We start from the raw sequence: 15,088 nt of genomic DNA on the forward strand, positions 1-15,088 counted from the left end.
GAAATGGGGTCTCAGATCTCCACTGTCCTTGAACATTAAACTTGGTTTTAGTTAGGTGGATTTAAGGTGTGCCAGAGCTGCCTGGTTCAAATCAAAACCTACATACTGTTGAACACCTTTTTCTTTAGACTGAATAAATATTTTTCATCTGTTTATCTGATGTTGTCCCTAATAAAAACATACTACATAGGCAGTAGCTTAGTCCATTCAAGTCCCCGTCTGGACCAAAATATGGAGCGTGGACTGGTAGCTGGAGAGGTGCCAGTTCACCTCCTGGGCACTGCCGAGGTGCCCCTGAGCAAGGCACCGAACCCCCCAACCATTTGGAGCGCCTGTCATGGGCAGCCCACTCTGACATCTCTCCACTTAGTGCATGTATAGGTCCTGTTTGTGCATGTGTGTGTTCAGACCTGTGTGTAATTGACAAACAGAGTGAAAAATTGAATTTCCCCATGGGGATTAATAAAGTATATATATATATATATATACAAAATAATAATAATAAAAAAAGGTTGACTGTTTTAGAGCAAGAAAAGCACTTAATGTACTGATCCAAATTTCATGACTGAATAAGGTTTGAGTCTGTGTGTGTGATTGTGTGTATAGTGCGCCATGCTTGTCACAAGGGCTCACTTATGCTCAATGTTAGATATTCGTGCGGACATTATGGTATGGGATTTTCATGATACGATAACCGTCTTAGAAGAAATTGCGGTGTCCTTTGATGACTTTGATAAAATAAAAGTATGTGTAAAAAGTCACCCTTTTGAAAATAACTAAAATTAAGGTGAGACTCCATTCAGCTGAATCTTTTTCAATACCATAGGCAGTCAAATGTAGACAGTATGACAGTTATTTTATACCATGGTATGCCTTAAAACCGGTATATCACTGCAGCCCAAATGGACACAGACAGAACCTTACATCTGTACTGTGTTTATACCGTCCATATTTGTGCACGTTTTCTAAAAGCTTACGGATACGGAGGAAACACAGCAGCACCACCTGTAATCATGGGAGCAGCACGGCGTGAGTATTTCAAGCAAGACACGACCGTAGGATGCAAAAAAGACTTTAAAAATGGCAGAAAGGAATGAATAGATAATAAATGATTTTCTGTCCACATGTCTCGTATTTAATGGCCTCACAGACAATCGTCATCAGCAATGCTTTCTCTGTTAAAACGTACATTACTATGACCTCCTCCACTGTCGCCATGTTGGGCATGTCATAAGGTTTTGACTCTGACCTCTAGTGCCATCTGTTGCCTTCAAATAGGTTTGTATTTCCCTTGTTTACGAGAAGAGCGCCCCACTCTTGTGATATTCACGACTCGTAAGTGGACATTTTCTGAAAGCTTTTAGTTCCCAAGTTGTGATGTCTTGGCATACGTTTTCAGAAACCGCAGAGGCCATGAAGATTAAGTTTTCGGTGCAAAGTAAGTCAATATATTGTCATTTTAGTCATATAGAGTTCTCCATATTTTATAGTATGTCTCCCAACAGCCAGATCTTTTCCCTCTGTCATTGGGCCTGTGCCTTTTCTGCAATACGTGAGCTGCTTGCTAAATTTTTAGCCTCCGTGGCCTCTAGACGGCAACAATAGTGTCTATGTTGCGGTTGCCTTGCAGCAAAATCTAAGTCGATATCTAGTCTCACAGCACGATATCAATACAATATCAATATATTGCCAGGCCCTGCCTCAGGCTGGTGATACTCCCTCCCTGCAGTGTATCACGTCTGAGCTGTGCTTAAATGTCCTAACAGGCCCTAACAAGAGCACTGATAGACAAATAACAGCTGCTTGTAGCCCTCATTTGGCAAGCTTGTAAATCAGACAAGACAGTGTGAATCCTTCATGGACTTGGTCTTATCTTTATTTCAAGTTCACTTAGCCAGTGTGGAAGATGTTAGCATTAACAAGCCCCTGGATAAACATCCCAATAACCAACAGAACAACAAGTAATTGGACACAAAGTCAAAATGTTAAGACAATGGACTCAATGACTTGGACAGCAAAGAGTGGGAAGCAAATGAATTTGTAACCAGACTGGTATCCTCCTCTGCCTCTCTGCTATTCCACTGCAGCCTGCGTGTTCAGTGTGAGCATGCAGCCTAAAGTCACCATTGATTTAACAATAACACATGCTCAAATTGTGGCTTTAGAGAGGAAACTGCTGGCCTCCAAAACCAATAACTGCTACACCCACTCCCCCACCCGCACCACTCCCAAGATCGGTCAATACTACATGTCCTGAGATGAGTTATTGATTGTTTAAACAAGCGCTGAATTGATTCATAGAAAGTATCATATTGTTTTTACACAAGCACACAACAGAAACATCACGCATCTCCATGCTTGTATATAATGGGATGTTTCTGCAGGAGGATAAAAGGCTAAAGTGGTACCTTTTAATCAGACCTAATAGAGTAAACTGTGTTGATGATTAAGAGCTTTTCTGAGGTCATGGCCAACACAGTTTTAAGCAGCTGTGTAGGCACAGTGCCAGTTTATAAAAGTGAGCACATTACCGTTATAGAACTAACCAAATTTGAGTGTCTGGAACTGATGCCATTAATCGCTTCCTGTAACCAGTCGATTGATCCTCTTTACATCCAGTCAGCACCATTGACCATTCATTAAAACCAGTCATCTGTATTGATCACCCATTAAAGATGACCAGGCGGCCCCATTTCCCTGCATCTCCGCCCTCTCTGCAGCCACTGACTTTCATTGATCTATGGTTATCTGAGCTTGTATGTGTCTGAAAGCATGCCATATTCTTCTTCCTGACTCCATCACTTGGAGAGACTGTGGCATGGAGGATATTGGGGGTAAGGCTGAGGGGACATTGGAGATATTGACCTTCTCATAGATCAGCGTCTACTCCCCTCAGGCAACACTTATTGAAACAGGGCTCTCCACATCTTCCGTCTTTAAAGCTGAATCAGGGGCTTTTCAGTTCGAGGTCAGCAAACTTTCGGGGGGGGGGACAGGAGTACAGTGATTGATTTGCAGCCTTCAGTAGTGCAAACAGACACCGCTGTGTCTTCATCAGAGCCAAAATGGACAAAGACATTGATGCAATCAGTGCAGCCAGTCCCTTTTTTTCCCCTGGGAGCACATTAGACTTAGCTTGGTTTCCTCTCCACTGTATTTTTAACTGCCTCTTAGCCTCTGTCGTCTTTGACTCCATTCATTTACTATCCTTTTATTCTTGGCTAATACATCCATCTGCTGGTTCCTTTCTTTGCTTCCTGGGAGTAAGAATTGGTACAGACCCTGATAGTTATTTACTACAATGCAGTTTCAATGGAGTGGGAGATTCAAATCATTAGTCGACTGAGATTGCATCAAGACGAGCTCATCAGTGTGCTGTGCAGTGTACTTCTAGGGACATTTTGGTCCCCAGATTTTGCTGTGCATGAGCGTTCTTGACTGTCACACTACTCTTTGGTACAGTCCAGACTAGGGATGTTCCTGGCGACCAATTTCATTGTCAACTTAATGAAAATCTTAATTAAGACTAGTCGACAAGTCTAAAAATGGGAAAACACTCCAAAAACAGTCAAAATTTAGTACAATTTGTTAAGTATTTGAGACATTGTCCCAAAAATATTGTGTGCATTAAGAGCCCTTTGAAGCCTTTAATCACAATCTTCAACAACCATGTCGGATTTTAAATGCGACTTAACTACAAGACACTGCGCCGTGCGGTATTAATGTGAACCCCTGCACATTATCTGACAACAACTCACTTAAAGTTAACAAATAATAACATCTCAAAAAAGATAAATTACTGCTCAATTCATTTTCAAGATGAAAGTACTGCCAAACCACGACATCTCTCCAAGTTCTCACCGTGCCTTTTTTAAAACTCCAGTCTACTCGAGCATTACCCTGCTGTCTGACGGCTCCGTAGCACCCACTAGTGGCGGGTGGCTGCATGACAGTTAAGTAGCCTCGTACATGAATAAAACACTAAAAGGTTTCACAGACAAATATTTCTGGTGCGGACTAACGAGGGGCGGACGTTTAATTGTTTAGACGACTAATCGCGCGCATCCCTAGTCCAGATGTGATGCAGCAGCACAGAGGAGAAACTTTCCACTGTAAGGCTCTGAGATAAGATAAGATAAGAGATAGCCGATAGAAGATAACATTATCTTCTCTCATCTGCTTGGAAATGAATTTACAGCTCACGGACACTTAATATGACAAAGTCTCTGGCTTTTGTTTGATATCATTTCTGATCCATCCTTAGCACCATTAGCTTGTTTATTATATAACGTGAATGAAGCTGTCACATTGAACATCCTGCTGAGCCTCATTCAAACTTTTAAAAAAACCCTGAATCATGGAATATTCTTATGAAACAGGCAAATCTGATTTGACTGTGTTGGATACAGCCCTACTGTGGTCTAAGTTGATTTCAGAATCCTTTTATTCTTTCAAACAACCCATTTTCAAGATTTGATCTAGTCCAACTGCCAAAATCCAATCAGATTACTTCTTAACAACTGGGCCCAAAACTCTAACGCCAGCGGGAGAACTCAGGCCAAACATTGCCCTTCAACAATGTCATCAAAATGTTAAATTAATGAAAATCTTTTGGAAAATGCATCCATCATTCCTCCTATAGAGCATATACCAAGAAGCACCCATCTTCCGTCAGGTACGTTGGGCTGTTGTGACGTTGGACCCCTGTAGTGATGTATAGAGCCACATTAGAGTCACCTTTACTAAGCCAGGTGCGTCTCATTCGAAACCCTTCTTATTGATCAGAGAGGCACGTCATCCTCCGCTCAGTTTGCTTGTCATTAGAGGTGCACTTTGTGTGTGAGTAATCAGTGATATGTGCCTCTCACCATGCATTTTTTGAGGCCTTAATAAGTTAGGTGCTAATTACAGACAGATTGGATGAGCAGATTGGATGACTTTACATAAATCGTGCCCTCAGGCCCCTGTAAATTTAGAGCTCGCCTAATAAATGTTATGTTTTGACAGCATTTACGAAGACGGAGGAAACCAAAGCTAATTTTCAGTCGATTAGCCCTAACCTCAAATGACATTGTTGTAGCTGCAGTGTTCCCTTACCTTGCATATAGTACAGGAAACTGTCCTTTAACAAAAACAAGTTCACTGTATATAGTCCAATATTGGTCACAGAGAAGTTTTAGAAGATTAGGGGGACAATGATAGCTAGAAGTATTTGTGTGGTTGGTTGCATTGTTAGTTTGACCATCTCTTGCCTTCTTGACACCTTCACAAACTCTGTAATATTACATTGTTGACACATATCTGTGCAAACATATGTGCATTATGTCCATTGTGCCAAGTGAGAAGAAGCACCCAATAGTCAATGATAATCCAGACAGCTCAGTCCCTATATAACACCAGATCAAATACATGTTGAATCAGCAACTCATCACCTACAGAGTATTGGAACGGCTCCTTGACCGACGTGTTAGGTTTCTCTTTGTGCTAATAGTGAGATTAGAAATGTGTTTTAGGCTTAACACCAGTATGGCTGCCCCGTCAGCAGCTAAAACTCATCTGAGGCTTTCAGTTAACTCCTGAACCCACAGGATTATTGTATTGATGAGTATTTCACAGCTCATTGAGCACAAAACAGCAGTGCCAGCTCAGGCACATAAATTGTGCCTCTAGAGGGTGTAAATCACATTAGATAGGTGAGCTAATTTTGCAAGATTTTCTCTCACGAGCTAGACGTTTTACCTAGCTGCCTTTCTGTAAAATGTTTGCTAATTTGTTAAAGTCTCTTGATAATTATCTTCAGGACAGATAGATCAGTGCCATGCTTTTATAAAGCACCCAAACTCTTTGGTAAATGCAAGTAACCCAGAGCAAGGTCTTGGCGGTAGACACAAGCACCAGCAGGGAAAAAACACTTACCTGCTGAAGGACAGGTGGATCTGGTTTACATAGGCCTGAACTTTGCTTTAATTAGAACCCATTTATCTACAACATCTTGAAATCCTCCTCACCTCTGTGGTTAGTTCCCTCTGTCCTCTGTTTCCTGATCTGTGGCACCTGTGTATCCTATCCATGAGAGAGAGAAAGGGATGAGTACTAGCAGAGCGAGAAGGTGGGAAATGATTGCTTTGAACCATCAATAGTGGGAGTGGTCTGTCAGCAGAAGGCGTGTATGACTGGACAGATGACTGTAACAAATAAGGACGGAGGTCTGGGACTGAGGGATGAAGCGAAGAAGGGGTGTGGTTATTGAATGATAGGAAGAACAGGACCTGCGAAAGAGAATGAGAGGGTAAGACTGGACCAAGATCTCTCATCCGTCCTTCGAATGATCTCTTTTTATAACATCCTTGGCTATGACAGTCCCAAAGAAGAGTTGTAGAGGAAATAAAGAAAGAGGGGTATGATTATAACGACTGGATGAATCAATTGTGAGATGGGAAATTAGAGGATAAGGCGGAAAATCTGCTGTCAGGCATCAATGGGTGGTCTTTTGGGAGTGCTTTTGGCCTGGAGGAGCAACTCTCTGAGGCAAGTCAGAGACATGTTGTATATCACTGTTTTACTGAGCCCTAATAATGGTTTCACATTCACATTTATTTATGTTTAAGTGTTGCTTTGGTACAATGCACCTCAGGAAATGATGTTTCATGCCATTATTCTGACTTGGGAGTGTTTAGCCATGGCCTTGTATCAAATCATTTAAACAGCCCGAATTGGCTACATCTTATGCAGTGGTATGTTTTTGGAGCATTTTGATGAAAATTAAAATCAGATACAAACTATGTATAGCTCTTTTCAAATTAACTGTACCCTTGTAATAACGTAACTATTAGTGTTATTATTTAATTTTAAAGGGATAGTCTGGATCTTTTTGATGTGGAGTTGTATGAGGTACTTAGGCATAGTCAATGTGCTACATGGCAGATGGTGGTTGGCTTCATCAGAGTCTGGAGAAGCGGGCAGGAATATCGACACGGAAGCCAAGAAATGTATTTTAGCCACGTTAAAAAAAAATAAAAAATAAAAAAAAAATCAGTAACAGTTTAAGTGTATGTTATATTTAGAACATTTTCACCACCTTACCTTGACGTCACACTGCCCTTTCCAATGGGGAAGCACTGAATGGATTCAGTTGCCCATCAATGCTCTCGTCAAAGCCACCAGACTCCATTGATAACAACAATCATTTTAACTCTCCAAACGCGGGAGCTGCTGGTCTACCACTGCCTCAATCTGTTATTGTGTGACTTAAGTGAATCCAAACTAACCACTTACCAACTAACCAACACCTAAATCCCACAATAACACAAGCCAGCAGCTCCTGTGTTCAACATTTGAAATTACTATATTTCTCAATGGAGTCTGGCTTTGAAGAGAGTGATGTAACGACTTCAGTTCCCTGGTAATTTGTCGGACAGCAATGTAAAGCAGTGACAAAATTCCAAATACAGCGTATACTTAAAATGATATTGATTTTTTTTAGGTGACTAAAATATCTTTTCTTGCTGCCCTCATCTACAGCAGTGCATTGCCTAGCTTTTCTGTTGGTACTTATGCCAGCTTCTCCACACTGCCAGCAATGATAACTGTGGAACCATTTTGAAAATGGTTTGTCGACACTTCTGGAGTTCTTTTCATGAAGTGGAAGATATTGTTGTGTCATACTTAATATGATAATATTAGATGTAGAAACAAAGCACCAAAACGATACATGTGAAAAACTCAGCAACATTGTCTCTTTCCAGAAACAATGATGCGGTTACTCAAGATAATCCACAAACCTTGTTGTGAACAGTTTCATGGAGGAACTATTTTCTTTCTACCGAACTACGCCCCCAACTGTATCACCACAGAGAAGGAAGCGTGCGTGTACTCATTGACAAGAGGCTCATGCTGGTGACAGTGTGAGATGTAGATATGTATGGCGTCCTCCTCGGCCAAGCTGTAGTTGAGCTAGCAGTTGATGCATGCTTCCCTCTGAACGATGACACAGGTGCTCACAACAAGGTCTGTGGATTATCTTGAGTAACTGGGTTATGATTTCTAGGATGATACATTGCTGTTGAGTTTTTCAAATGTATTTTGTTGGCGCTTGAAGCACCACAAGCTGAGTGTCATCTAGTTTTAATATATTCAAGAGAGGGCAAACATCTCTAAGGCTGATACCTCCAACACTCAGAAACAACAAGAGGAAAATATGTATTTTGATTTTGTTTAAGTTAAAAACTGTTGCTCATTGCTCAATCTTGCTGCACTTCTGGACATGCCCCAATCAGTGAGGTCACAGCAGGTGTTTGCTATTAGTGGTTAATGATATATCTGTTTTAGTGCTACTGGCAAGGTTTTGGCAGAGAGTAAAACATGCCTGAAATTTCAATCCATTACAGCCACATGAGCACATTTCTCTGAAATCTCGTTAAGTAATAGACATAAGTAGTCAGACATCACCCCACTCAAACTTTGACTCTTACTGACACCTGAGACAAATTAGATTCTTGTCTACTAGAAAGAGGTGATGAAGAGAATGAGTACTGCAAAGCTGAAGAAGGTATTTTAAAAATCCACACTGAGGAAGTACACTGCAGTGAAACCTACCAATTTATTGCAGTGTTCACTCTGGCAACTGTTTTTAAAGTATTTTGAACAAGCATGCTTATATGCCAGGGGGTCTGAGCATGACCTCATAGCATAAGACAAGAGGTATGCTCAGAAAAGTGGTAGCAACAGAGAAGCTAAATATAACCACATGCTTGGATTAAGGTCTGCTGCATTATGATTTTCTCTGAGAAAGTTTGTGTTTTTGCTTCTTCTGTTGCGACTGAAATGTGCTGCCTGCAGAACTCTCACACCTGATGAGCAACCAGTCTGACACATGGTGTGCAAATGCCAAATCTCTGGTTCAGGGGCCAAACTGTGGAAACAGATTCAAACTCCTTAAGCCTGTATCCATGGAGAGTATGTCTAATAACAAAACCTGATTTTGGCTGAGCTGAAATGTGTTGCCTCATCTTAATATTTTCTTTATCTGGCACGACTCTTGGTTGCAAGTCAACACAAAAACCCAGAAGTGTAATGAGGAAATTTCTCTCCCTGTCTTTCCTTTTTTCCAGATGTGTCGGACGCAGAGGAGGAGACACAACAAGACGAACAGCCAACAGAAAAACCAAACCTAAAGACAAAACCAGAGAAGAGGAAAAGTGTAACAGAGAAAACAGCTAAGGCCAAGAAGAAGAAAAAGAATGAACAGGTGATATAATGTTTTGCACGTCCTGTGTAAAAGCTGTCAATGAGAGGGTTTTTACAGAACACCTAAAAAGAAAGCTGTTTTCTCCCAACCCACTATAGTAAAATTGTGAGGATATTATTCTGTCAGATTGAATAGATATCAGAAAATGTATCAGATTAAAAGCACAAAATCTGCCTGTAATACTAAGATAAACCGTGCTCACACTACAATTGATTAGGCAATTTTCAGTAGAAGCCGGTGACATGAAGCGACACACTTACCACTACATGACAGGCGTTATGAGCTACAAATCAAAGGTGACCTAGCCTCAACTTTTTTAGCCCTCCAGTGATGTGGTGAATCGTCTACCAATCATATGTTTTTGTTTCTAGCTACTGTGTTATTTAGCTTCGTTAGCTGAAGCTATGCTAGCATCTGGGTGTTGCGGTGCACACTGGGATGCAATGGGGCAGCCAAATGTGATATTAAGATGGGGCTCAAACATTGATTAAAAGGATAGATATATTTTCGACCAAATACAAACTTTAGATGACATTCAGTCGAGGTGCTTTGTTGCAAGTAGGAGACACACACAAGCCCGTCACAGCAACTCAGTGATAATGTAGCTGGCCTGAGCTGGACATGCTGTAGTTTTTGTCTCTTATAGTGTGAGCACAGCATTAATTGGTAAGTTGATCGACAGATTAAAAATAAATTGGCAATGATAAACAATTAATTGTTTGAGTAGAGGTGTCAGCAGAGGGGTTAGCTGGACACCAATGCAACTGGGCCTGAGAGCCACGAAAAAGGTTCACAGGCTGAGATCAATACAAAAAAAAGTACATTTATTTAGGGCATCTGTGCATAAAAAGAAAGGTGTACTTCACACTTTCATCACCGTTCTTTTTGTGCACAGATGTCCTAAATAAATTTTTGATTTTTTGTGTTTTCGTCCAGCCCAGTTTCTTTGTTGTGCAGGTATCTCCTCTGCCGTCCTTTCTTGGTTGTCCGTCGTATCCAAGATAAACTTTTTTGTAGCCCTAAGTAGGTGCAGTTTCACAGCAGCCCTAAGACTTTGAGTAGAAGTGTCAAATAATCTCTGGTTACAGCCTCTCCATTGTAGGGATGCAACAGCATGATTACTGCATTATTACATTATTGTTAACACACACACACACACACACACACACACACACACACTGAAATCCTTTCATACTGAAAACCACAAATAAAATTAGCAGCACTTTATTTTTGCTTGAACACAGTACCTTATGTTAACATATAAAAACCATATCAAATATGCCTTAATATTGAAGACCACCAGTGGCCATGCATCTGGGGGACTTTTGCAAACTTTGGTTGCTGCTGGACAAAACGTACTGTGAGTTTTTTCAAAGCTTGGTAATCAAACACTGTTTTAATGATAAGTAAAATTTATAGCAGTGATACTAACCATCAGGAATTTTACCACGGCTTATTGTGAAACTGGTCACTCCGCTCCATTGTGAGGATTTGCTGCTTTTTTGTTGTTGTTGTTGTTGTTGTTTATATCATCCTTGTACTGTAGAGAATATATTTGACCTTCGGAGTGTTAGTTGGACAGAACATTTGTAGATGTCACCTTGTGGATTGGGAAAGTTGGAAACATTAAATAGACCAAACTAGTAATCGAGAACTAATTAATTAATAATAATCATTATAAACAGTCTGTTTATTGTAGATCTGTTCATGTGGTCTTAGCATGTGTTCACTGTATATGCTTTGCTTGAATTGTGTGTTCTGTGTAGTTGAGTTTTATTGTCTCATCACATTGGATTTTTTCATTTTACAGCTTATTTTTGCGCTATTATTCCCTTATCATTATATTTATTATTATCAGTGTGTACGTCTCATTTTTGTAGTAATATCTTCATTTTCTCATCATTATCATTATTTGTACATCTTATTTTTGCATTTGTGTCACCTACTCTATATGCATCTACAAATCAACCCCCAGTGACAAATGAAGTGTTGAAAGTGTTGAAATGTTTCCACAGAAAGAGTGTGTTATTCCTCAGAAGACAGACACTGATGAGGGAAAGTCACCGAAACCCAAAAGAAAGAGAAAGGTGAGTGTGGCGACATCTGCTGTTGCAAAATGGAACAACAGTCTTTAGGCTTTGAATACTACTGTACATAACTATATGCTGTTTACCAGAAGAAGAAGACAATCACAGATGTCTTGTCCTCCTCGGAGCCAAAACCAGGCTGTCCAGCAGACCTGCAGAACGTGGTGACGCAGTACTTCTCAGATAAGCGCTCTGTGATCGAGCAGGAGGAGCTGAAATTGCTGGGTGAGTCGGGGGCAAGTCCCCTTTGACTTGGGAGTTCAAGTCAATATCTGCTGATCTATTGATTCACCAAGGTCACCATCTGCCTTCCTTCATCTTTCAGACTCCTGCTTCCTTTCCAGTAATGACTTGACACACACACTGTCATCATATCTGAAACAGGGTGAGTGTTTCCCTAAAACTGAAACCTTCTGTTGTCTGTTTACTTTGAACACACGTCTAACTTTTATTTCCTCTTTTTGCTGTTAGTTTGTCCCAAGTGGTCAAAGATTCAAAAGCAGCACACACAACAGAGTTCTGTGGTTCTGCTCATCGTCTGCAGCTCTGCTCTGCGAACCATCGAGCTCATCAAGTGAGTGACTCATCAGAGGTGTTAACTGGATTTCTTCTCTTACAACTTTTTAATTATATTTACCTGATTTGTTTTGTTATTCCCAGGCAGCTGACAGCCTTCAAAGGTGAAGCCAAAGTACTGAAACTTTTTGCGAAACACATCAAGGTAATAGATGACGTCACAAGGATGCATGTGGTTTAAGAGATTTTTGTCGGAACAATATTAACAGTTCTCTTTTTGCTTGTCTTTTCTCCGTACAGGTAGAGGAGCAGGTGAAGCTGCTGCAAAAAGGTGTCACCCACATCGGAGTGGGGACACCTGGCAGGATCAGTGCTCTTATTGAGAAAGGCAAGTGTGGAGTGTGGACACGATCATTCTCCACTTCTGTGTTTGAGATCTTATTAATCTGCGTGAACTCTTATTCTTATCCAGAGGGTTTGAGCTTGCGGGCGTTGAAATACCTGGTTCTGGACTGGAACTGGAGGGACCAGAAGCTCCGCAGGATGGTGGACGTTCCTGAGGTGAGCTACTGCCCCCTGCTGGGCTGATAGGATAGCTTGTTTTGACTTAGAACAGCGCACATAAGTATATAAAGTTTTTTCTTATTGTTACTTCATTTGGATGCTTTGCCCTCACTGTGCAAAGTTTTGTTTTAATATTCAGCTGCTGAAAGGGGTAAAGGTTTTTAGGGTGGCAGGGGTGGAAGGAAGGGAAGTACTCCGACCTTTTACTTTAAAACTGGACACTATTTTCCCATGTTTTTGTGTCTAAGTGAATATTGGACAACTTTTTTCCATATTATATTTAATTTTAATCTAGAAAAATACATAGAGAAAACAGACTAACAAACATAATGGAAACAAACTAACAAAAAGAAAAAAGATTGACTAAATAATAGTAAACAAGCATAGTAATGGTGTTTGATATCACTTCAAACCTGATTTCTTTTTAGTTTAGACAGTATGATTTAAATTTTATTTTATATTTATTCTCAATATTACACCCAAGATCATCCACGTTATCAGTGTTTTGGTTCATTTTGCAGAAAGAGAAAAATAAGTCAGATAAATTCTCAAGTAAAGAGGTAAAAATTGAACTCCAAAGTATGGTTTACATTTTGTTCTACCTTGTCAATTTCAAGTGCCTTCATTATTTCAAGTGGTAATTGTAAAGAAACATGTTATTTGGCCCCAGATACTCTTATATTTATCATACAAACTCAGGGAACTAGTCTTGAGGATTCACCTTGAGAGACTTTGATACGATAGACTAAGCCATGTAGAGAAACAACGAGCACTGGTGGCATTTTCACAAGAATAATCCTCTTGTACAATATGTGGCAGAGCAGGAGAAGCTTTCCAACAACCTAACAGGGAAATTAATGGGTCAAGTGCAATTTGAATGTTGTAAATATTACAGCACCAATAGAAGATTTCCTGCCATAAAGGAACAATCTTAGGACAAAACCAGAAAGTGTGACCCAGAGTACCTTTTGCAAAACTACATCTCTCAGTCAGCAGATACATTAGGATACATTTTGTTAATCATTTCTTTGGAATAATGTAATCTATGCATGACCTTGAACTAAATCAATTATTATTTATCATTTATAATGAGAAAGAGAGAGAGAGAGAGAGAGATATGCAGGACATATGGTAATGACAGTAGCTTACAACAACATTAATGAAAGTAATAATATTATAATTATAATTCTGGCTATTCTGGTACAATATGTTTAAAGTATATATTAATATCTGATAGTATACATATGTGACAATAATCATATGTGTTCAATAACAGTAGAAGAAACAAAAGAAAAAGGTTGACCTCTGTAGGGATCTTTTCTATAATGTTGTCAGACACTCATGATAACAATCTGAGCCTGTCAGTGGCAAAAACAAGCACTTTTAGTCGACATAAATTGATGGTGTGCTATTACCCATTAGCTGCATCCTGTTTTGCTGCGGGTGGCTGCAGTGCACTTGCTCAATACTGGACTAATGTCAAAGAGTGTTGTCTCCCTTAGTCACTTAGACACAAAAACATGCGTCCATGTTAAAAGAAAAAATCAAGTTACCCTTTAAGTAAAAGCAGAAATACCATGGTCTAAAAATACACCTTTAAGAGTAAAAATCCTGTATTGAAAAGTCAGTTTAAGTCAGAGGGATTATCAGCAAAAGGCACTTTGAGTAAAGTAAAAGTACATCTTATGCATAATGGTTCCTTTTGAAGTGCTATAGAATATTATATTATTCTGTTTAATCACTAGCAGGAGTATTTTGATGTTCTGCCTCATATTGTAGTAATGCTGTGTGTTTTTATGTAAAAAGTAATTAGTGACTGTGTCAAATCAAAGTAGTGGAGTCAAAGTATAAAGTAGCATAAAATGGAAATACAAATACTTGTGTCCTACATGAGTAAATGTAAGTTACATTCCTCCACTCTTTCTCCTAGTGACTAAATTTTTGTGTTGTACGTCATATGTTTGTGTCTATTTCAGGTCAAACTGGACTTCATGAAGCTGCTGGAAAGTGGTATCCTGAACGCTTGCAAAGAAGACAAAGTCAAAATTGGACTATTTTAACTGCACATTGTAAAGACGCCTTGATGTTTAAAGCTACATACTGATGTTCCTCGCCGCACGCCGAGGGGCCTCATCCTGTTTGTTTTCCCTTTTGTGTCAGTGTGAAATCTGTGCTGTGCTTTTACTATTTTCAGAGGCTGTGTCAAATGTGCGGTGTTGTTTATTCACTGTTGTTGTCCAATGCGACGTCCCAGTGTGATGGATTGAATAAACGCACTCAGAATGAAACTCGCATCCTTTTGTTTGTGTAGTCTGACCTTGGGAAGTCTCTCCTACTGAGTGTGTGAGGTCATGAGTTTACGTGCCCACTAGGAAGTCCCATTTATCATAACATCCTTTTGATAAAGTGTTTTAAAGCAGCACGGAGGGGGACCAGAACCAACAGATTATCTCCCACAGCAAATAAAATAAAGATATAAACTACATGTCTGTCATTTTGAAGTGAGTAAACAGGAACCTGTGTTTGTCTTGTAAAAGGCAGCACAAACCACAATCGCAAAGAAACATGGAAGTAACAGAAAACAGAAAGAGGTAGTTAAGTAAAGGCTTGTGGTTAATTAGTAACAGGCCACAACGGTCTCCCACACCCTGCAAGGCCTGCTGGGAAAATCTCT

General features: G+C 39.9%; 1 protein-coding gene across 2 annotated transcripts in view; it reads left to right on the forward strand.

Annotated features, from left to right (window-relative positions):
• cmss1 (cms1 ribosomal small subunit homolog) overlaps positions 1 to 14,905 on the forward strand; it is a 44,730-nt gene extending 29,825 nt beyond the window's left edge. Inside the window, exons 2-10 of one of the 2 annotated variants that reach the window (XM_049594570.1) lie at positions 9,111 to 9,247; positions 11,263 to 11,334; positions 11,424 to 11,559; positions 11,660 to 11,719; positions 11,806 to 11,908; positions 11,995 to 12,055; positions 12,151 to 12,238; positions 12,323 to 12,411; positions 14,391 to 14,898. In XM_049594570.1, coding sequence (XP_049450527.1) covers positions 9,111 to 9,247; positions 11,263 to 11,334; positions 11,424 to 11,559; positions 11,660 to 11,719; positions 11,806 to 11,908; positions 11,995 to 12,055; positions 12,151 to 12,238; positions 12,323 to 12,411; positions 14,391 to 14,474 — 830 coding nt within the window. In that variant the 3' untranslated portion in view covers positions 14,475 to 14,898. Of the gene's footprint in view, positions 1 to 9,110; positions 9,248 to 11,262; positions 11,335 to 11,423; positions 11,560 to 11,659; positions 11,720 to 11,805; positions 11,909 to 11,994; positions 12,056 to 12,150; positions 12,239 to 12,322; positions 12,412 to 14,390 lie in introns of both variants that reach the window. The other variant, XM_049594571.1, reaches the window with a different exon arrangement.
• The last annotated feature ends 183 nt before the right edge of the window (positions 14,906 to 15,088 follow it).

The sequence above is a fragment of the Epinephelus fuscoguttatus genome, linkage group LG13, assembly GCF_011397635.1.
Source record: "Epinephelus fuscoguttatus linkage group LG13, E.fuscoguttatus.final_Chr_v1".
In the NCBI taxonomy this organism is placed as follows: domain Eukaryota; kingdom Metazoa; phylum Chordata; class Actinopteri; order Perciformes; family Serranidae; genus Epinephelus; species Epinephelus fuscoguttatus.